Raw genomic sequence first — 22,529 nt, 5'->3', positions numbered from 1 at the left:
GTACTCGTAAAAGCCAGGCAAGAAGAGCCAAAGATGATCCTGATTGCCTCAGACTGGCCACGTCAGCACTGGTACCCAATCTTAAAGAACTTAGCGCAAGGACCACCCTGGATTTTGCCTCAAATCCCGCATCTTCTGACTCAGCACAACAATCAGATACTTCACAGCCAGCTAAAGACTTGAAACCTGGCTGCATGGAAGATTCCTTAGTCAAGCAAGCAATGCCTCTCTCCAAAGCTGTTATGGATGTCATTCTGGAGGCCAGAAGGCCTAGTACCAGGAAAGCCTATTCGGATAAATGGAAGAGATTCTGTGCCTGGAAACAGGCTCACAGCCTTGACCCTCTTGTCCTGAATATTCCTCGGATACTACAATATTTAACTGAGATGCTGGACAAAGGCGCCTCCTTTTCATCCATGAAGATCTACGCCTCTGCCATCTCTGCTCATTACAACACGGATCCACCAATTTTCTCTAATCCCTTGCTAAAACAGTACCTCAGAGGGGCTAAAAAAATAAGACCGCCCCGTAGAGCACCTACTGCAACTTGGGACCTCAACTTCGTGTTGGAAAAATTAACTTTACCTCCTTTTGAGCTAGCTAACACAGCAGATTTCAAATGCATCTCTTGGAAAACTGCTCTGCTGCTGGCAATAACATCAGCATGAAGAGTTTCAGAATTACAGGCACTAATGGTAATGGAACCTTTCATCGTTTTCCACCAAGACAGGGTGTCTTTAAGAACTAACCCTACTTTATGCCAAAGGTGGTATCAAGTGTGGCTCTAAACCAAACTATTCACTTATCAACTTTTTATCCAAATCCACAGAACAAAAGGGAGAGACTACTGCATTCTTTGGACATACACAGGCAGTTACGCTTTTACTTGGACAAAACCAAAGCTTTCAGAAAAACTGAGCAATTATTGGTAGCATATGCTGCAGGAGCACAGGGAAACGCCATTTCAAAACAGACTATTTCAAAATGGATAGGTCACTGTGTACGTTTCTGCTATACACACCATGGGAAACCTGTTCCTAACAACATTAGATCTCACTCCACCAGGGCAACAGCCACTTCAACTGCCTACCTCAGAGGAGTACCTACCAAGGACATTTTAGAAGCAGCAACTTGGAGTTCTGGACATACCTTCACCAAGCATTACCATCTGTCTCTATATTCTAAATCCAGAGCTGGCTTTGCCACTGCAGTGCTGCAGGGCCTTATAGCCACCCCTAATGCCTTATAGAACCAGCCACCCTACCTCAGGTTTGGGATTCTACCCAAGTGTAATGACTGCAGCAGTGTAACACGATGAACATAGTACAGTTTTGTACCTACCATAACTGTAGATGTTCAAGTGTAAACACTGCTGCAGTCTAGGTTACCCTCCCTCCTTCCCCTCATATTTGCTGGTACGTACCTATGTCTTCTACCCTTTACTACCTATGGGGAGTATTTGCTGGTAACTGAAGGTTGTTGATTGCTTTTGTTATGTATGTTTTATTGGCAGTTTGAATTGCCTACCTTTTTGGGGGCACCTGACATCTGGGGCAAGAAAAACTGAAGAAAATGGCATCTGCTGCATCTTATATACCCCTGTAGCACTGACGTCAGGGAGGAGGTGACAGCAACCGACGCCGGACCAAGACTTTGGAACTCAGGCCGACTGGGGAACCGCCTGACGGCAGGATAACCCAAGTGTAATGACTGCAGCAGTGTATACACTCTAACATCTACATTTATGGTAGGTACAAAACTGTACTTTCTTTGACCTATCCATTTGAACCTCTGTCACATCGTACAATACTTTTTGTTTTAATGAAAACCCTCAAACAAAAAAACCCTAGCCTATTAACTTATTGCAAACACACAAAACAATGTACATCTTCAAAGAGTGAAGTTTAACCCTCCTAATAGGGAGCAGATGTTCCAGATTGACAGCTACACTCACAGGCTTCAGTTAACCTATAATGAAGGTTATCCATACCAAGATGCATGGTACAACCTGTGCTTCTACTTCTAAGTGCTGTCTGTTTTTGTCTCATTTGTATTCCTCTCCCAGATGTAGAAAACAGCTTGAATGCTTTCAGAAAACATCATCTTGTAGCCATTGAATATAAGAAGTATTCTGTTTTCATTATCCTGATCAGCTTGTCTCCAGAGAAACATAGAACCAGATGCGTGGTTGCCTTCTTATACAAGCTTCTCGTGTTGCACTGTGTACATTTGTTTGCTAGTGGAAAACTTTTTGTTACGGTGTTCTTTTGTTTACTTGCTTCCCCTTAAAACTGATTAGATCTAGCCAAAGGCCTTGATCCATTTATTCCCCTATGCAAAAGTAAGAAAAAGCACATCAGATTTATTTGTATCATGCTTTTTTTGTCCATGCTGTCTTCTGTTTTACGTTGCAGTACCTACATTTCTTAAAACTGAACCAGAAGAAAGAAAGAAGGAATAAAGAATAGGGGCACCCATCTACTGTAGTATGATCATTACACACAAAAATAACTTAAAAATTTTACTTTATAGCATGTATATGTCGTATATTATAAAAATACTGTTAAGAACAAAATTTGTTTTACTTAGGGTTACCACTTTCCATCCTATTCCCATCTCCTTAATGTTCTTCCAAACATTAATGACATGAAGTAGGGCACAGGGCACATGCTTTGGAGTCCCCTACAAGTTTAACAAGAGTAAAAAAAAAGGTCCAATATTTCCAGATTTTCTGTTCTGTCATATTTCAAAAATGTAATTGATGCTTTGGATCCCCACATTTATTCATTAATTTACAAGCTTCCAGTTTTCTTCCTGTTGATCTCCATCTCCCAAATGTAGTCTCTGGTTCATTTTGAGCAATACTCCTGGTTCTTCTAGTCAACTCCTGTGCTTTTTTTTCTGTGTCTCAAGTATTTTCCTTTGGGGCACTGGAAAATTGGCATAGTCTGTGAGCTATGCGAAGAATAAGTAGAATCCTCTTCTGTTTGATAGCTTACATTTTGTGGGACAAACTTTTGTATTTCCTTCTCCGCATATTCTGCATTAAAGAACGATTTTGACCCTCAAGGAAAAATATTCTTAAGATAGCTCCTTCTCAAGATTCCCAGATTGCTAAAGTAAATTTATTCTGCTGCCTAGTGTACAGTGAGTAATCATTTTCCACAAACCCTCTACTTTCTCCAACTTGTAGTACTTTGTCCTACTGCCACAGTTTCTTCAGAATCAACTATTTCTGCTGGTAGGATTGCTTCTTTACTGTTGAAGGTCTTTGTTCGCTGTGGAATACTAGTTCACTTAGTTATTTGTGCTTTCATAAAATTAATACAGCTGTTCCTTCTGTTTCCCTGGTACAGCAGAACATTTTAGGTTTTCCTGCATGCCATGCCCTCTAATTCTACCATTTTTTGAAACCTGTCTTCTTGAGCAGTCTCATTCTCCTCCCAGCCTTTTCTCCCTTTCAGTGTCTGATTATTTTTGCAGTTTTATCAGCTCATCTGAGTGAAGTATCTTGCAAGAAGAATCCTAATATTTGTAATTGGGGTAGTTTTATTTGTTGTAGGTGTCTGGTAACTTTAAATGTCTAAAACAAAAAATTCCTGATTCTTATGACTGGTTTTTCGTTTGTAGCAGTGTGTTATCTAAATTTCCAACTCCTCGTAATATACCTACTTGACCGCTACATTATAAAAGTATTCCCTTGAGTATACAATAATTTTGAACATCAGATCATGAGGGTGAGTCATTTTCAGCTGACAGTTCAATATTTGAAGAAGGAAACAAATGTTTTTGCAAAGCAGCGTACCTCTCAGCTATCTCTGAGATCGTATTTCACCCTGCTTCTCGTAAATTTTTTTCATTTTACCAGGGATTAAAGTTTAGTAGTCACTGTTTAGAAATTGCACGTTGATACAAATTTTCTTGTTCTATTAACTTTTTATATGAATTAGAGTAATAATAAAACAATTTCCTGGTTTTGGTCTTTTACCCCCCCCCCCCCCAAAGTGTTATTTTTGTGTTTTGTCCCGGATTCCTGAGCCAAGAAGTAGAGTACTATGGGGAGCAAGCCTCTCTGCAGCTCTGATTTGGGGGCTTTGCCCCCTGAACTTGAGTAGTCTCCTCCTGAAGTCACTGCAAATTGAAGAAAAAGCAATTAAAAAAATATATAAAAAATGTTCTGCTTTTTCTGTGAAGTGCCAGTCTTGGTATAGCCATGAAGTAGTGTGAGATCCTTCTTGCATCTCTACAGCATGTAGCGAGCAAACAAACATGGGCTTGTATAGCACCGAGCAACCATACTTGAATAAATAAAAATCTAACTCCCTAAAGGAAATCACCTACCTCACATGTACACATGGAATGTGACATGCTTTACAATTTTTTTCTTTCAGGACAAAGTCCCAGAATTATAGTTCAGATTTTTGGCTAAATCATAGATGTAGCCAGTGCCTAGTGACTTGTGCAGTAGTACTTTTGAATCACAACCATATGTTGTTCTTGCATGAAACCAGTTCTCTTGTAGTAAGAGTGACCTTAAACCTAACTGATAAGAAATGTACTAAAATGTCATTGCAGTAAATAATGGAGTAGATTTAAGAGCAGAAGAGCATAGTGGTGTAGCAGGTACTGTTATTTAACAGTGTGGCTCTTTGGCATAGTTCCCAGCTGGGGGTGCCTTCTGTTTGGCAGCTGCATGTCCTCCCTTGTCCCTGTGGGTTGTTTGCCAGGTGCTGAAGTTTTGCCCCACATGCTGATCTGTGAAGCGGTGCACCTAAGTGTGTGTAAATAAATGTGTTCTCAGTGGTCTAGACTAATTTTTTTCCAGAACTTGTTCTCTGCCTTACACCTGTTGGTTGGCCGGAAAGGCTCTTGCTACCTCTTGGTCCTGTGTAGGATAAAGTGGGTATCAGCAAATTACTGAGTGATCAGTACTGGAAAATATATTGTTTGCTGATGCAGATATAAAATGCACATGGAGAAAAAATGTTTGTAGAGTTGGAAGTATGTTACTGATTTTCCGTTTGAAATTAAAGCTGTAGGTCAGAATGGTTTTGTTAAATTGTGAATCTTGTAATTAATTGACAAACTATGATTTTGCCCCTGCTTGTTGTAAATTTTATTTGGTTTACATTGTTTTGAACTAGGTAAGACATTGATGTTACAATGGCCACTTTGTCCAGAAAGTAAATTGTGTGCCACAATATATTTAAATGTTTTTTTTTTCTGGTTCAGACCACTGTTTGCCTACAGTTCGAATGTTCATAGTAAATGCTATAATAATTATGTAGAAAGATTTATAGGACACCGTTGTCCAGCTGTGGTATTAATAGTTTTACAAATGAAGATGTTTGTGTGTGAATAGCAGGTGCTCTGTTTTGACTAACAGATTAAAACGAGCTAAAATATATTAGGTTTTGAGGATGTAGTTACTGTCTTAATAGCCAATACTGATAAGTTTTTAAAACTACAAAATTCATAATTGAAATACTAGGTCTTGATTTCAGCCTTGATTTTGTGCATTACTTGAACATGCTAGGAAAAAAACTTCAAAAAAGCCAACATTGTAGTCCTCACTGACTTTTGCAGTTTGGTTGTATCATAAAATAAAAAGTAGATTTTGTAATAGCAAATAAAAGTTATTGCAATAAATTCCAAAAACTGCCAAGTGGTGAATCCCAAAGAAAACTTTATTAACACAAATACAGGCTTAAGCCCTTTCGGCCATGAAAATGGCCTTCATCAGAAACCACCATAATCCCAATGGCAAACACTTAAATACCTTTCAGTAACAAAAGATTACTATTCAATTAACCAATTAATATATTTTTTATACAAGTAATATAAATAAACTAAAAAACACTATTATAAGACACTTATACACTGCAATTTTACTTGCATTTATTATATTTTGCTTTTCTACGTAAAACAACTTTATAATTCACCCCACTATTAAGACCAGGTTTGTTATAAGCATTGAGCAGAATCTGCCATTTAAGCTCATTGTATTCAAGCTCTCCTTCTTTGTCCCTATTAAAACCAGGAGAAATAGTCTATTACTGAAAACAAAATCTTTGAACACTTGGGACTTTCTAATGTATGTTTAAACAATGCATTATTGTAATCTTTCTTTTTTATTCCATAATAATCATAAATTCTCCATCTCGGTGATCTCCGTGATCTATTGGTTTTCCTATATAGAAGGAATTACATGCTAGGCACTTTACCATGTATACCACAAATTCTGAACTGCATGTAAACCTACCTGGCACTGTAATGGTTTTTTCATAGGTAGGTATTTCTCCATAGGGTCCCCTCTGCTATAAATCTGCACTCTTTGCAGTCTAAACAATTATACATACCCTTAACTCTACTATTACTGGGTGCATGTTTATTTTCTAGAATCTCTGAAATTCCTAGCCCTTTTATTAATGTATATGGGTTCTTCTCCCACTGGAGCCTTAACTTCATTTGCTACTTAAATTCTCTAATTATTATTAGTAATTCCTTTGATAGCTTCGCTGTCCACTGTGAAGATTAAGGGCATGGCCACTTGCCAATTCTTATCCTGCTTTGCCCTTCCTTCTTCCCTAGTCTCTCTTATTGCACCTTCCAATAAATTACTAACTATCTTACTGGGATATCCCCTGTGCTTAAACCTCTCGTGTAATTCTCCCACAAATCTGTCTATTTTGCTAGCATCACTTGTGAGTCTCTCTACCCTAATTAGCTGCCCCTTCACTATATTATGTTTGACATACATGGGGTGCATGCTAGTGTAGTGAAGTAAGCTATTACTAGCCATATTCTTGTAACTTATAACTGTACTTAAGGTCTGTTGTCCTTGTTCCTTGATGATGTCTAAATCTAAATAACTAATCCTAAAGAAATTTATATTCCAATGAAAATTAAAAAAAAAAACTTGTGTGCTGTCATTCATTTCTTTAACAAAGTCCTTTAAATTACCTTATGTGACCCTCCACACAAAAAACAAATCAATAAATCTGTAATAACATAAAAGATTATTGTATCCTGCTATGTGGGGCAAGAGATCGGTCTCCCAATAAGCCATAACTAAATTGGCATAATTGGGTGTCTTCCTTGCCCCCATAGCCACCCCCCTTGTCTGTATATAAAAAAAAAAAAAATCATTTTCAAAAGTGGAATTCTAAGACAGATTGTGTTCTATGCTTTCCCCTACTTTAAATTGCTGACTTTCAACTAACATATAACCTACCCATTTCAAACCTTTTTCATGGGGAATGCAGGTATACAAGGATTGCACACACATGTCATCTTTGTCTCTCTAAATTTCTTATTTTTCCCAAAAATATTTTGAGTCTCCAATAAATGACTTGGTTCCCTGTACCAAACTTAATAGGGCCCTGTCAACAAATTTAGATAGGGGCTCTAACTTGGATGCCCTGACTGCAACAGTTGATCTATATGTCGGATTCTGCTCATTTTATGTACTTTGGGTATTCCAAAGACATACCCAACTTATGGCAACACAGCCAACAACTAGTAATATGGGTTAAACTGACAGTGTGAATGGGCATGTTGTTTCAACAGCGCCCAATGATGTCGCTATGCAAAGCTCCAACTCTGCACATAAAGAACTGGGAGCACAACGTTAGGTAGTTAAGACTTCTTTGGTACATTCGGATTTGAGTAAGGTGAGGCAGAATGTGACAGAGCATATCAATGAGATGGATGTCCCTTTGGGGGAATATCAACTGAACTTTCCATTACCGGTGAAAGAACAGAAAGTTTGGAACCAGAAGGAGCGTGGGCGCAGTCCGAGCAGGAACAACGTGAAATGCAAATGGGAAGGTGCTGTGAATCAACAGAATTACCCATAAAGAAAACCTTTATGAATGTGAAAAAAGTTTAGTTTGCAATCTGTCGAATATTGTATTAACTGAGGCAGAATTAAGAGTCCTAAGTAAAGGACTATCTTTCATACCTTCTGTTGTCTCAGATTATACTGAAGTGATTTTTGACATTAAGAAATTCACCAGAAACTTGATGTTGAAAATGATGTATAAAGATCACAGTGATACTAATGTTGATTCTCGGACATCTAGAGGGTTGGTGTTTTAAGAAACCAAGTACTTTTGTACCTGGAATGAACTCTTTAATAACTGCCTTTGAAAAATTATGTGTACAGGACGTGTATGACCTTAATTTTAAAGGCAATGTGAAACATGATAGTTTTAGAATGGCTAATTTAACTTGAGATGAAAGGTCAGCAGTGAAAGGTCTGGAGATGAATACTACCATTATCATCAGACCAGCTGATAAAGGTGGACCCATTGTGGTCCTAGACAGGGATAAGCATGTCATAAAAATGAAAGAAATGTTAGCAGATGCTTCTTTCTACAACTGATTCCAGTCATGTACGATATACAAATTTATTTGAAATGTTTGCATGAAATGGCGTTTATTGTTGATTTACTTCCTATTTTTTAGTTACTAAACCTACTGTACCTTTAATACAGGGTCTACCTTAACTCCATAAGAATAGGTTAGATCCACCTCTAAGGCCAATTGTTTCAAGCAGGAATTGGAGCACTGAGACAGTTTCTATTTTTCTTGAAAAGCATTTAAGGCCTGTATTGGATAATCTGCAACATATTCTTAAAGAGACAGAACATTTTTTAGGAGACTTATATGGTTATACATCTAAAAACAATTTGAAAAGTAGGTTTATAACTTTAGATGTTGTCTCCCTAGTTACTGTGATTCCTGTCCATGAAGGACTTGAGTGTAAAGCAATTTTTTGAAGAATTCAGATTACAGTCAACAGAAAATAGAATTGCTTGTTAGGTTATTAGAAATAGTACTGGAGCATAATGTTTGTTTTTGACCAACAATACTACATGCAATGGCATAGCTATGGGTACGGCATGTGTCAATAGCTACGCCAATGCAGTTATGGTAGCATGGGAACTGCACTATGTCCTCCAAGGTTCTTATAAAGAGTTTGTGTTTTATACAAGGTTTGTTGATTACCTTTTTATCTTATGGGGAGGTACATCTGAGCAGTTTCAAGAATTTTTTGTATGTCTTAACACTACCTGCTATCTACGCTTTACATGTAACCATTCTGTGTCTGATACTGAGTTTTTAGATGTTAAGGTTACTAGGGAACATACAGGTGAAATTATAATAAATCTATATAGGAAAAAATGTTATGTGAATCATCTGCTGCACAGGCAGAGTTCACATCCTCCCTATATCTTTAGAAATGTACGAAATCAGATTTATAGGGCCTCTAGGCTGAATGTAAGGGAAACTGACTTTGAACAACATGTTAATATAGCGGTGGACCATCTTAGTGATGGGGCTATGAAGAACATGTTATTGTACCCAATGTAGCAGCAGTGATTAGAGAGTGGTACAAGAGCTCAACCATATTTCTCTGATAAAAACACTAGTTCATCTAGTATAGGGACTGTAAGAAGAAACAGAGGTATACATGGAACTAGGTTGTAGGTCCCTTTGTTATACTTCTAATGTAGCTAAATATATGGCAATAATAAGGAAGCATTGGAATATTCTTACTTCAGATGAGGTAGATATGTGGACTTAGAACCGAGGTTCATGTTTAGGAATAGTAAATCTTTGAAGATGAGATTGTGCTATCCTAGGATTAGTGAATGTCCTAGGGAAGGTATAGATACTACAGAAGAAGCTGTATAAGTTTACTGTTTTTGCCACTTGTACAACGGAACATGTGGTATATCTTGTGTATTGTCAGAAATGCAGTAAATTTTACATAGGTAAGACTGACGGGCCTTTTAAAGATAGAATAAGGGAACATATTTATCACATAAGTAAATCCAATTGTGTTAATGCCTTGGCCAAACATATTCATGATACAGATTCTGAACACAGTTTTAAGTTTTTAGTTATTGGGAGAATTGTTGATAGTGTTAGAATAGGAGATGTGAGGCATAGAACAGAGGAACTCGAGTCTACTTGGATTGTCAGGATGAGGGAGAATGTAGGCAGTGGGCTAAATGAGAATGTACTACTTAGACCTAGGTTAAAATCAAGACCTCTAAGGAGATAGTTTTTATTTAATAAACCATGCATCACTATGAAGGTTGCTTTAAAATGTGTATGTATGTTTTGTCTTATACATGCTGTTCCAAGTTTTTTATGATATGAATGCATATGTATGTTTTTTAAAATTGTCTTGTATATGCATGTAGTTACCCTTTTAATTTGCAATTGCTTTTGTCATGTGACCATATAATTTTTGTATTTAAGGTGTGTTTAAGTAGTGCTTTTTCATTGCACCTGATGAAGCTATCGTGAAAGCGCTTGTGTTTCTTTGTGCACTAAGTAAAGACTGATACTGGAGACTTTGGCTGTTGTGGTTGTGTTCTTTTTGGTTCCTGTGTTTGATGCATGGCAAAGTGCCTAGCATGTAATTCCTTCTACATAGGAAAAACCAATAGATCACTGAGAAGGAGAAATTATGAACATTATTATGGAATAAAAAAGAAAGATTACAACAATGTATTGTTTAAACATACATTAGAACGTCCCAAGTGTTGAAAGGTTTTGTTTTCAGTAATAGACTGTTTCTCCTGATTTTAATGGGGACAAAGGAGAGCTTGAATACAACGAGCTGAAATGGCAGCTTCTGCTCAATGCTTATAACAAACCTGGTCCTAATAGTGGGGTGAATTGTAAAGTTGTTTTACGTAGAAAAGCAAAATATAATAAATGTAAGTAAAATTGCAGTTTCTAAGTGTGTTATAGTAGTGTTTAGTTTATTTGTTACTTGTATAAAAAATATATTAATTGGTTAATTGAATATTATTTTTTTTGTTACTGAGGGTATTTAAGTGTTTGCCATTGTGATTATGGGTGTACTGATGAAGGCCATTTTCATGGCCGAAAGCGCTTAAGCCTGTATTTGTGTTAATAAAAGGAAGTTTTCTTTGGAATTCACCACTTGGCAGCTTTTGGAATTTATTGCAACACCTTACAAGTGTTTTTTTGTATATTTAACTGTGAATCTTCACTTGTACAGATGCATATTTTCAGTTTATTTTTCATTAGAAAAGAAGTTGCTTTAAAGGAATTAACACTGAAATATTTTTAACAGTCTAACAGCTAATAACATTTATATTGCTTGAAATATAATATTACCTTGATTGGTGGATTTACACCTATTTTTTGTACTGTGTGCATTTTATCATAAAGTTCAATTGCTGTCTTATCTCTAAGAACTTGGGCTTAGACTTCTGCGGCATATTGAAGACTCATGCTTATTTTTTTTCCTGGACCCTTGTTCATAGGTTTGAAACGAACAAAACAGACGTTAAAAGAAGTCCTGATAAGTGGATCCATCTAGCAGTTGTTGCCTGTGGAGAGCGATTTGAGGAAACTGTCACAATGTTAAAATCATCCATTCTTTTTAATGTGAAACCCATTCAGTTTCATATATTTGCAGATGATGAACTACATCCTAAATTCAAAAACATTGTAAGTGTCTTAGAATTTAAGTATAATGCTGGGAAAAAAAAACATGCATAACATTTTTTGTGTTGGCACTGTAAATTTGAGTGATAATTTTGGTATCACCCCAAGATAGAAACAAGGCAAAATACAAATGACCTCACAGTTTTTAAATAGTTTAGGTATTTTCGTAATTCTTTTTATTGACTTTTTACCTGTGAACAACTCCGTAACATAGCTAGTTCTGGGTGTAGAGAGATGGAACCCTCCTTGAATCCAAGGAGATCTTAGTGGTTCCAACTGCTGAGGATTCAGCTTGGGGACTGGAAACTATCAGCATTTTGTCAACTTACCTATCCCATATGAGTGCTCTGGTTAGTTGGTTGACTGGAGAAGACTAGGTTGTGGGATGTGTACCACCTACGAAAAAGGTTGGGGATATACCAGCAGATGTTTGTCATCTGTGCATGTCATAGGCATGGGGGTAGGTTTGGGAATAGGGCATAAAAAAGAATCCATGTTAGCAACAGCTTTAAACTAGTGTCTGAGCTTGAAAATTGGAGAAAGTACAGGGGAAGTTTTTATCTTCTTGGACTGAGAGATTGAGGAAAAATGCATCAGGAGCAACTGATGGCCAGCTGTCAGGGGAAAAAACGCAGTACAACAGTTTTACTTTGTAGTTTTCCAAGCACGTTTTTAGTAGGCATTTCAAATGGATATGCATTGGAGTTCTGTCTACATGTAGTGTAGTAAATGGTCTACAGTTAATTTATCAGATTATTTATTGGATATACATTTACTTTGTTATTTTCCGATCAATTGTTTATTGATGAAAAATGCTCTGCTTTTTATTGTTTTGTTATAGCTTGAGATTCTGATTTAAAACAGCCTTGACTTTTTATGATAGTTCAGTATTTAATGCAAAATAGCATTTGTTCTAGAGCTCCATTAGCATAGGATTTTGTGTATCGTGTAGTATTGCAACTGTACAAACAGTAAACAATGCCCAAAGGCAGATACTTTACTGAAAGCGAATTCCAGAGGACTGAATAGTGGTGAAGTTTCAAATATAACACAGAATGGTATCCCTTAAATAAGAAAGTATTGAATAGAATGTTTGACAGCATTAAAATTAGCCAGTAGCAACCTTATCTGCAGTTTGTTCATAAGAGAGTAATACTCTCTTAAATAGGTTGCCAAATAAGAATATAAAGAGATTTTTCTTGCCCATCCCTTACCACTTTGTGTAAATGAGAACCATTGTGATTTAACTTTAGTAGAACATTTCAGGAGACTGTTATGAGTGTGAGGGTGTGTGAAATAGATGGGCATACAGCCATTGTGAGGGTGTGTGAAATAGATGGGCATACAGCCATTGTGAACACAACCTTTTTTTTATGGATAATGTGTTCAGAATAGACCAGGACTACAGTGACATTGATGAAGCACACTGGAGCCATAAAATATGGCACATTCATAGCAGGGTTACATCTTTCTGTTGAGCATGACCCACACCTGTAGAATGGTCTTTCAGAAGCTCTTAGTAAGTAGGTTGAATGGTATGGCACTTTACTTTTATAAAGATATGGAGGTGGCAAAGATAGTCAAGAATGCTGAAGATAAGAAATGCTCAGAGGATGTTCTTCGTGTTTCACTGTTGCAATCATTACATTTGGGGTATCTGCTTGCAGTAGCCCTCAGTCAGCCTGATTTAACAAAGTCTTGGGTCCTACGTCGGTTGCTGTGTCTTCTTCCGTGATGTCAGGTTGTCAGGGGTATAAAACATGCAGCCGATGTCTTTACATCAGTCTTTCTTGCCGTGCGGTGCCTGAAGCAGAAGCAGTTCGCAACTGCCAGTTGGCTGACTCCTAAAATTTTCGTTTTCGAGTTTCAGAACCGAAGTCTTCAACTAAAAGCTAAGTACCCCATTGGGGAATATTTTTCTCGCTCTAAACCGATGTCAGTAAAAGTAAATAATTGCATTTCTTGTGGAAAGCAAATGCCTCATAAAGATTTTCATTCGTACTGTATTCCTTGCCTAGGCCCTGACCACGACGTACCTCGCTGTCGGTTTTGTGCCTTATTTAAACCACGAACTATCCGTCTGTATATTTGTGCTTCTAACTTTTTTGGTGCTCTGTTCAGTTTTCCTGATATGTCTTCGGTAAGCCATCCGACTACCGACCTTCCGAAAAAACGCAAAGATAGAGACAGGCTGCCCAACTCGTCGGTACTCAGTGAGGCGCTTTCGAAGCCCCTGATACCCGCTACTTCAGATTCGCAGGCATCTACCGAGACCCATTTGGAGTTTGGTATGCCGCGAGATGCTTTAACTGTGGAACCTGTGGATGTCTCTACTTTGGACGGGTCTGGAGCCGCTGTGCAGGCACCGGCTTCTGAGGGTGTATTCAGGCCTACTAACTTGCATATTAAACGGATGCCATCTTCTTCAAGGCCTAAAACCTGAACCATGTCTAGAAAACTGATGCCGAGACCGCATGGTAAGGCCTCTATGCCTAAAAAACAAACGATAAGAATGACTGAAGACCTTATTACTTTAATCAGGGGAAGCCAACCTTCCCCCTCTGAGACCTAGGACTGAGTTTGTTTATGACACTTCTGACCAGGATTCTGAAATTTCTGTTTCCTCTGATGACCAGGATTTACCCTTATCTACCTATGAGGATTCTGATGCTGAGGACTCTATTCCCTCTGCCCCCCCCAGAGGATTTCTCTTTTGGTGAAACCTTGCATACTCTCAGGGAGCTTTTTCGTTGGGAAAGTCAGGATTTCTCTGATTCTAAAAAGAGGCTTAGGGATTTCTTACTCCTGCCCCAGCGCAGGCCTTTAGCTATACCTCCTGTATTGGACATTGTTGATGCCTTTTTGGAATCTAGCATGGCCCCTGACTCTACCTCCTGCTTCCAGAAAACCTGATAGATATTACAGGATTCCTGACTCTCGCAAGTTCCTTTTCAAAAATCCTACTGCGGATCCTGAAACTGTTTCACAGAGACCCAAGAGCATTAAAGCTACTACTGCCAAAAATCCTACCCCCTCTGATAGAGACTCCAGGGCGCTGGATAGATGGGATAAGAAGGTATACACTTCTGCAACTTTGGCCATTATGGCCTTAAACTGCCAGTTTCATATGTTAAAGTATCAGCAGCATGTTATTGGATTGCTTAAACAGAAAATGATGATTCCTGATTGTGCTGAAAATAAGGATTTACAGGATTTTATGCCTTCTGCTGAACAAGTTGGTAAACATACATTGCAATGTGGTGTTTATTTACTAGAGGCATCTTGCAGGGCTGCGGTAACTGGGTCTGTACTTGGAAGGCATGCTTGGCTTAAGGAGCAATCCTTGCCAGATCATGTTAAAGCAAAATTACTGGATGCTCCCTTAAATCAGGACTGCCTGTTTGGCAACAAGGCGGAAGAAGTTCTTAAAAAGATGGAGGAGAAAGCTAAATGTATGCAAACTGTTAAAGATTTTTTTACAAGTACGACCTCCAAGATTTAGTAGGCATTGGCCCTCTAAGAATTGGTCATTTCCTGCCTCTTCCAGACCTTCAGTCCAAACCCAGACCCAGCAGAGCACCCAGGCTTCAGTCCCAGGGGACGCACAGGACTAAGCAGTGGGGGGCCTCCACTTCCAAATCTGGGAGTAGTAAAACTCCCCCCTATGGTAAACTGTCTTAATGACTTATTTTTAAAACTTCCAAGCACTTCTCAACTGACTGCCCCTTTGGGGGGAAAATTGCACTTCATGCAAATAACTGGGGACTCGTTACCCAGGACAAATGGGTTTAAATATAGTGTCCCAAGGATACAGATTTCACTTCCACACATTACCAACTCAAAGTGGTTGGCCGGATCTACCTCCAAATCGGTGGGCAGAGGCCCAAAAACAAGTACTCTCTCTTAAGCATAGGGGCTATTCAATTGGTACCAGAAGAGGAAAAGGGACAAGGTTTCTACTCGAGATTTTTCTTGGTACCCAGAAAAGACAATTCATGGCATCCTATCCTGGACCTGCCTACTCTAAACACCTTTTTAGTGATTCCAAAATTCAAGGTGCTGTCTCTTCACCAGTTGCTTCCTATGTTAAGCAAATGTGCCTGGTTGGCAACACCAAATTTAAAGGAAGCATACCTGCACATCCCAATCAGGGAATCTTGCAGAAGATACCTACGCTTCAAAGCAGGCTACTTGCATTATCAGTTCTCTGCACTGCCCTTTGGCTTATCTACTGCGCCCAGGGTATTCACAAAGTGCCTAGCTCCAGTCATTGCATTTTGCAGGCAAAGAAATATTCAAATGTACCAATACCTGGACGGTTGTCTAATTCAGGCAGAAAACCAGGACACACTTTTGAATTCCCTGGCTTTTGTACAAAGGGTGCTAACTTGTCTGGGGTATACCATAAATGAAAATAAATGACACCTGGTACCCTGTCAACAAATTATATTCCTGGGAGCAAGCTTGAATACAACTTCCCAGATGGCTTTTCTCATGCCAGAGAAACAAATTCACTTGACAACCTACTTCAAACAAGTGGCCACAAAAACCCTGCTATCTGCAAGGCAAATACTATAAGCCTTGGGGTTCATGGCCTCCTGCATTCTTCTAATTCCATATGCAAGACTGCATATGAGGAAACTACAATGGTATCTAAAAAGTCTATGGTGTCAACATTCTCGGGATCTAGAAGCAATGATTCATGTCATTCCTGGTCTACGCCTAGAGTTCCTTTGGTGGGCAGAGGCCTGCCACCAAAACAAGGGACTACCATTCATACTACCCCCTGCTGCCCAAACCCTAACAACAGACTCCTTAGACTATGCATGGTGGGGGAGGGCACACCTGGCAGCGAAGTGCATTCAGGGCAAATGGAACCCAATTCAAATGTACTTTCACATCAATCATAAAGAAATGTTAGCTGTACAGAATGCTCTGACAGCCTTCAAGGACCACATTCTTCCAGGACAATTAATGGTAAAGACGGACAACACCACTGTTATGTGGTACATAAACAAGCAGGGGGGGTACACATTCTTACCCCCTCTGCAGACTAGCCATGGCATTTTGGAACACAGCCTTGAGCTACTAAGTACATCTACAAGCTCAGTTCCTGCCAGGAAAATTATATACACTGGCAGACGGACTAAGCAGAAATCTCATTGACCCACATGAGTAGAAACTGAAACCAAGGATTTTCAACATGAGCTGATGAAGTTCCGGCATTTGCTGGGACGAAAAACGCTTTCAGTGTTTAACGTGATTTTTGTTCTGTTCAAATAAACGCATTTGCACTTTACAGCCAGTTTGCGCTACTTGGATTTATTGTTATCCTGCACCTCCTGCACTTCCACGAACTTGCGGTTTGTCAGTTTTAGTACTCATTGGTTTTCTTCAGTTCCTACTTCCGTTAAGCTTGTCGCCAGTCTGCCGGTACTCAGTGAGGCGCCTTTGCAGCCTCTGATGCCCATTTCTACAGATTCGCAGGCCTCTGCTGAGACCCATTCGGAGTCTTGTATGCCGCGAGATGCTGCTTCAACTATGGAACCTGCGGATGTCTCTACCTTGGATGGGTCCAGAGCCGCTGTGCAGGCACTGGCTTTTGAGGGTGTATTTTGACCTACCGATATTCATATTGAACCGACAACTTCAATTCCAAATAAAACTACCCAGTTTCTCAGGCCCAGAGTTCGCACTACGCCTAGAAAACTGACATCCAAAGCACATGCTCAAGCTCCCATGCCACAAAAACAAATGCTTAGAGTGGCTGAAGACCTTATTATTCTTATTAGGGAAAGCCAGCCTTCCCCTTCCAAAAGACCCAATTGAATTCCCTTCTGATTCTACAGACCAGGAGTCTGATGACTCTGACCAGTCTGATTACCAGGGCATACCCTTGTCTACCTATGAGGATTCAGATACAGAGGAATCCATTTCCTTTGCCTCCCCTCTATAGGATTTTTCTTTTGGTGAAACTTTGCTTACCTTAAGAGAGCATTTCTGCTGGGAATGTCAGGAGTTTCCTCAGTCCAAAAAGAGACTCATGGAATTTTTAGATTTGCCTCGGCACAGGCCTCTATCTATACCCCCTGTCTGGATATTGTAGACTATGTATTCTTGGAGTCCAGCCTTACTTCTGACACCTTACCACCAGCTCCTAGAAAACCTGACTGGTACTACAGAGTAGCCGACTTTCAGAAATTTCTCTAAGAATCCTACTGCGGATCCAGAGACCATTTCCCAGGGACCTAAAGGCATTAAGGCTACTACAGCCAAAAACCCTACCCCTTCAGATAGAGATTCTAGAGCTTTAGACAGATGGAGTAAGAAGGTGTATACCTCTGCAGCTCTTGCCATCAGGGCTTTGAATTGCCAGTTTCACATGTTGAAGTACCAGGAACATATTATGGAACTAATTAAACAAAAATGGTGTTACTTCCAGATTGTGCAGAAAATAAAGATTTACAAGAGTTAATGCATTCTGCAAACCAAGTTAGTAAACATTCTTTGCAGTGTGGCTTTGATGGCTTTAGAAGCATCTTGCAAGGTTGCTGTCACTTGGTCTGCACTGAGAAGGCATGCTTGGCTAAAGGAACAAGTCTTGCCTGACCATGTCAAAGCAAAATTACTAGATGCTCCATTAAATCAGGAGCATTTGTTTGGCACAAAAGCAGTAGTAGTTCTTAAAAAGATGGAAGAAAATGCTAAATCTATGCAAACCGTCAAAGATTTCTTACAGGTGCAGCCACCTAGATTCAGTAGGCATTGGCCTTCAAAAAAACTGGTCCTTTCCAGTCCCTCTCAGGCCTGCTCATCCCAAACCAGGGGAAACAGACCACCAAGACTACTGTCTCAGGGTATGCAGAGATCTAAACAATGGAGTGTTTCCACCTCAAAACCAGGGAGTGGTAAGCCAGCCCCTTATGGAAAAAGTTCACAATGACTTTCTAGTTATCCTTCCCAGCCATGCCCAAGTACTTGCACAGCCTGGGACCTTAACTTTTGTACTGGAGAAGCTCACACTTCCCCCTTTTGAACCTGCTGCTTCAGCAGAGTTAAAATTTCTCTCTTGGAAAATCGCCTTACTTCTAGCTATTACGTCAGCAAGAAGAGTGTCTGAGTTACAGGCACTAATGGTGGTGAAGCCCTTCATTATTTTCCATGCTGACAGTGTTTCCCTCAGGACTAACCCTTCCTTTATACCCAAGGTGGTATCCAGTGTGGCTTTAAACCAATCCATCCATTTGCCAACCTTTTTCCTTAATCCTCAGAATAAAGTGGAAATGATCCTGCTCTCCTTGGATGTGCACAGACCACTCAGGTTCTGCCTTGACAGGACTAAGCCTTTCAGAAAATTTGACCAGGTGCTAGTCAGCTTTGCTACAGGGGCAGAGGGCAAGGCCATTTCGAAGCAAACCATTTCCAAATGGATAGCACACTGCATCCATTTCTGCTACAAGCACCATGGAAAACCTACTCCGCTGGGGATCAGAACTCATTCCACTAGAGCTACTTCAACCTCTACAGCATTTCTCAGGAGTGTCCCTACCAGGGACTTCCTGGAAACTGCAACCTGGAGTTCTGCACACCTTCACCAAGCATGACCACTTACCTGTTTTTTTCTTAATCCAAAGCTGAATTTGCTACGGCAGTCTTAAGGCCTGCTAGCCAGCCCGAACACTTCTTGACTGCCTCCACCCTTCCTCAGCTTTGGGAATCAAACCAAGTGTGATGCCTGCAACAGTGAAACACGAAGAACATAGTACAGTTGTGTACACTTACCATAAATGTAGATGTTCGAGTGTATTCACTGTTGCACTCCTGGTTTCCCTCCCTCCAGCCCCCTGGCTTTCTCTATCCTTTCTATCTGTCCTCTTTATGGCCATCTTTTATGGCATTGGCATTTGCTTTTTACTGTAGGTGTTCTACACCATGTAATAGCTTCCTATTTTGGGGGCTCCAGACATCTGGGGCAAGAAAAACTGATAATGGCACTGGCTGCATGTTTCATACCCCTGATCTCATGGAAGAGGCAACAACATCCGACGCAGAAATCCCAAGACTGTTATTCGGGCCGACTGAGGGCTACCTGCAGGCAGATAACCCAAGTGTGATAACTGCAACAGTGAATACACTCTAACATCTACATTTATGGTAAGTGTACACAACTGTGCTTTCCATCTGTTCCTCAAAAGATGGGTCTTCAAATCTGACTTTGAATCTGGCTTTAGCTGTTTTAGACTTCTGCATCCACAGCTTAGGCTCCTCCTATCACCAACATTAAGTCCGATCTTATTTGCAGCTTGTAGAGAGAACAGATGTGGTCTGCTTGGCTCATATTCACCTCATAAGTTCTTGCTTTTTAATGCTGCTATTATTTTCAGAACTGCTAGTCTTCCCTTTGTGATAGGGTGCCTTTTCTTTTATTATTATTGTATTTTTCCACTTGTCTGAAGTTTTTCCTGTGTGTAAACTGATTTCTTCTGTCTTGTGCCTTTGGCTCTTCACCTTTCTATATTTGAGTGTTGGGATGTAGATAATTGTAGCTATACTTCTGAGTGTAAGCATATTGATCTTCATAGATTTTGCAATTGTTGGTATTTTTGTCCTAAAAAAAAAAAAAAAAAAAAAACTAATTCTGGTTTTGTGTGGAGTATTCTCTACCCTCATTGAGTTAGCTTAGACATGTCTGAGCCATCAGGGTTCAAAAATTTGCAGCTTGTAGCCCACAAGCTCCCAAATTCTGATGCACACCAAATGTGTGTGTTTTCTTTATGCACTGCCCACTAAGATGAGGACTGCTCTATTTGTATGCCGTTTTGCCTCTGACCCTTTATCGAGTGTCAGAGCAAACTTGTGTTAAAGGGACTTCAGCTCGTTTCTGGGAGAGAATCCTGTAGGTCTGTGTTTCCCATCCAGTGAAAAATCCTTTGGACAAATCTAGGGGGAGACGAGACCAGGGACAAGGCTAAGGAGACTAGGAAGTGCTCCCCTGACCACTGTCATCGTCTTGTCATCTTCGGCTCTGACCTCTTAAGTAGTCCAGTTCATCAGATCCTACTCCATTGGATCTGACCCCTGTAAGATCCAGGAATTTTCCCTTACCAGAATTGAGATTCTTACCGAGGCCAGTCTCTCTCAGGCTACATTCCCCTTTTTATTGGGAGAGAGGGATACAAAGATATCTAAACCACCATCATCTACATCTTCCTGTCTAACCAGAAGCCTGACAAAAGCAAATGTGGATAGAAAGATGAGGTGTCTCAGGACTCAAATTTAGCTAGGCATTCTAATGGCTGTCTCCCCTATACGACAAGTGAGCTTCAGCTCTTCAGCCCTATCTGTGGTTGCTCCTACCCTGATCTGCCATTCATCTTCAGGGACTCTGGATCCAAGATTTCCACAAGAGTTGTCCACTTCAGATCCAAAGATGTGGTCATCTTTCAGTCTGGCAACTTATCTGATTCCACTTGTTTTGAGCTCCTCTGATCCAGAAGGGTCCCTGAGCTGATGCTTCGGAGATGGTTACTCAGAAATTGTTGAAGCCATCTCTTCCTCTTGGAGCTTCTGCATTAGACAGCTGTACTCTGGTGTTGGTTTTGGAGTTAATTGATCTGGTTTTCTCTGCCCTCCAGTTGTAGAGGTCTCTGCTTTAATGGGATGGTTCAGGGTTCCCCTTGGCTTCTGTTTTTGAAGCAGTGAAGGGAGCTCTCTCTTCAATGCTAGTGAACAGATTTCTCTTCCTCTCTGTTTTGCCTGCCCCACAGCTGAAAGTCATTGGTCCTGATCCTGAACAATTTTTAAAAAATTGTTGCATTTATAATTAGACTTATTTAATTAGATAAGTAGTACTAATTTAATTAAAATTGATTGATTACCGAAGATATAAAATGTTTGCTAGTTGGCTTGTAACTTTGTCTGAAGAAGGTGAGACATTGGGCTCGCCGAAAGCGTGTTTTGTGCTTGCAACATTTTTTTCATTAAATCAGTGTTCCTGGGTCGTGCTCCGCTGTGTTTTTTTCGTATTTCCTGAGTCTGTGTATTGGTTTGGTTATGTTGGTGTTCAAGTTTGTGATTACCATGAGCAGTTCGGGCACTTCAACTCAAGGATCTTTATTTTCTCAGAGGGATGGTGATGCTGGTAACACGCAGGAGATCTTTGCTAATGAAGCGAACGCTGAAGGCAACTTGACTCTCCTCTTGCAGCTTGTCATGGATCGTGTTGACAAGCTTACACAGGTGGTGGAAGCTTTACAAGCTACTGGCGTATCTGGAGTGCAAAGCGCTGGTTCCTCACTACTGCCAGCGTTAAGCGCTCGTTCTGTTTCTTCGTGTTTGCCTAACAATCCTGAGGCACCGAGGATGACTCCAACTAGTACTTCTGGTGCATTGCTTACTACGGGGTCTGTTTTTGTATGCAGTCCTGCTTCTTCTGATATTCCGCCTGGACAGGCTAATAGGAATAGCACAACAAACGGGGAGCAGGAAGGAAGCACTATTCCTGCTTCTAATTTTACAGGAAGCCCTTCTATTAACAGATTTCTCAGTCACATTGATTTTTTTAGTGACGAGACCAGCGAAGGAGTTTCTGAAAGCAGTCAACAGAATGTAAGTGATTTATCTTATCTTATCACTGTTTTTGACTCTAAACTATTCAAGTGCAGGAAACTGCAGCTTGAAATTTCTTATTTAAAAGAATGCTTGGTCAAGAAATTGGTCCCGAAAGGTTTGCGGCAATGGCGCTTTCCTGTTGGACTAGTGGAAGGTTCCCAATTCCACAAAGCCTTGTTGGCATTGTTTGACCAGCAAGGTTTTGAGTACATGAATTTGATGGTTACACAATATCAGAAGGAGGTTGATTGTTTTAAAACTGAACTTGCAAGTCTCGAAGAAAACATTAAGGCTGACTCAGAATTTATTAGATACAAATAGGAGTACTTGCGTATTTTTAGTAGTATTGAGGCTACTGTTAGTAAGCTTACTAACAATAAAATGAAAAAGATCAATAGAGACATTAACGAATACCGGTT

At 39.9% G+C, this 22,529-nt stretch overlaps 1 protein-coding gene across 1 annotated transcript in view; it reads left to right on the top strand.

Moving 5' to 3' along the window:
• GXYLT1 (glucoside xylosyltransferase 1) overlaps positions 1–22,529 on the top strand; it is a 790,439-nt gene that overhangs the window by 225,961 nt on the left and 541,949 nt on the right. The window contains exon 3 of the mRNA XM_044087446.1: positions 11,316–11,506. Within this exon, the coding sequence (XP_043943381.1) occupies positions 11,316–11,506 (191 nt within the window). The remainder of the gene's footprint in view (positions 1–11,315; positions 11,507–22,529) is intronic.

Source organism: Protopterus annectens, chromosome 11.part0 (genome assembly GCF_019279795.1).
Source record: "Protopterus annectens isolate FY-2018-M chromosome 11.part0, PAN1.0, whole genome shotgun sequence".
Taxonomy (NCBI): Eukaryota; Metazoa; Chordata; order Ceratodontiformes; family Protopteridae; genus Protopterus; species Protopterus annectens.
The sequence above is the reverse complement of the archived record's forward strand: the minus strand, read 5'-3'. Positions and strand labels throughout refer to the sequence as shown.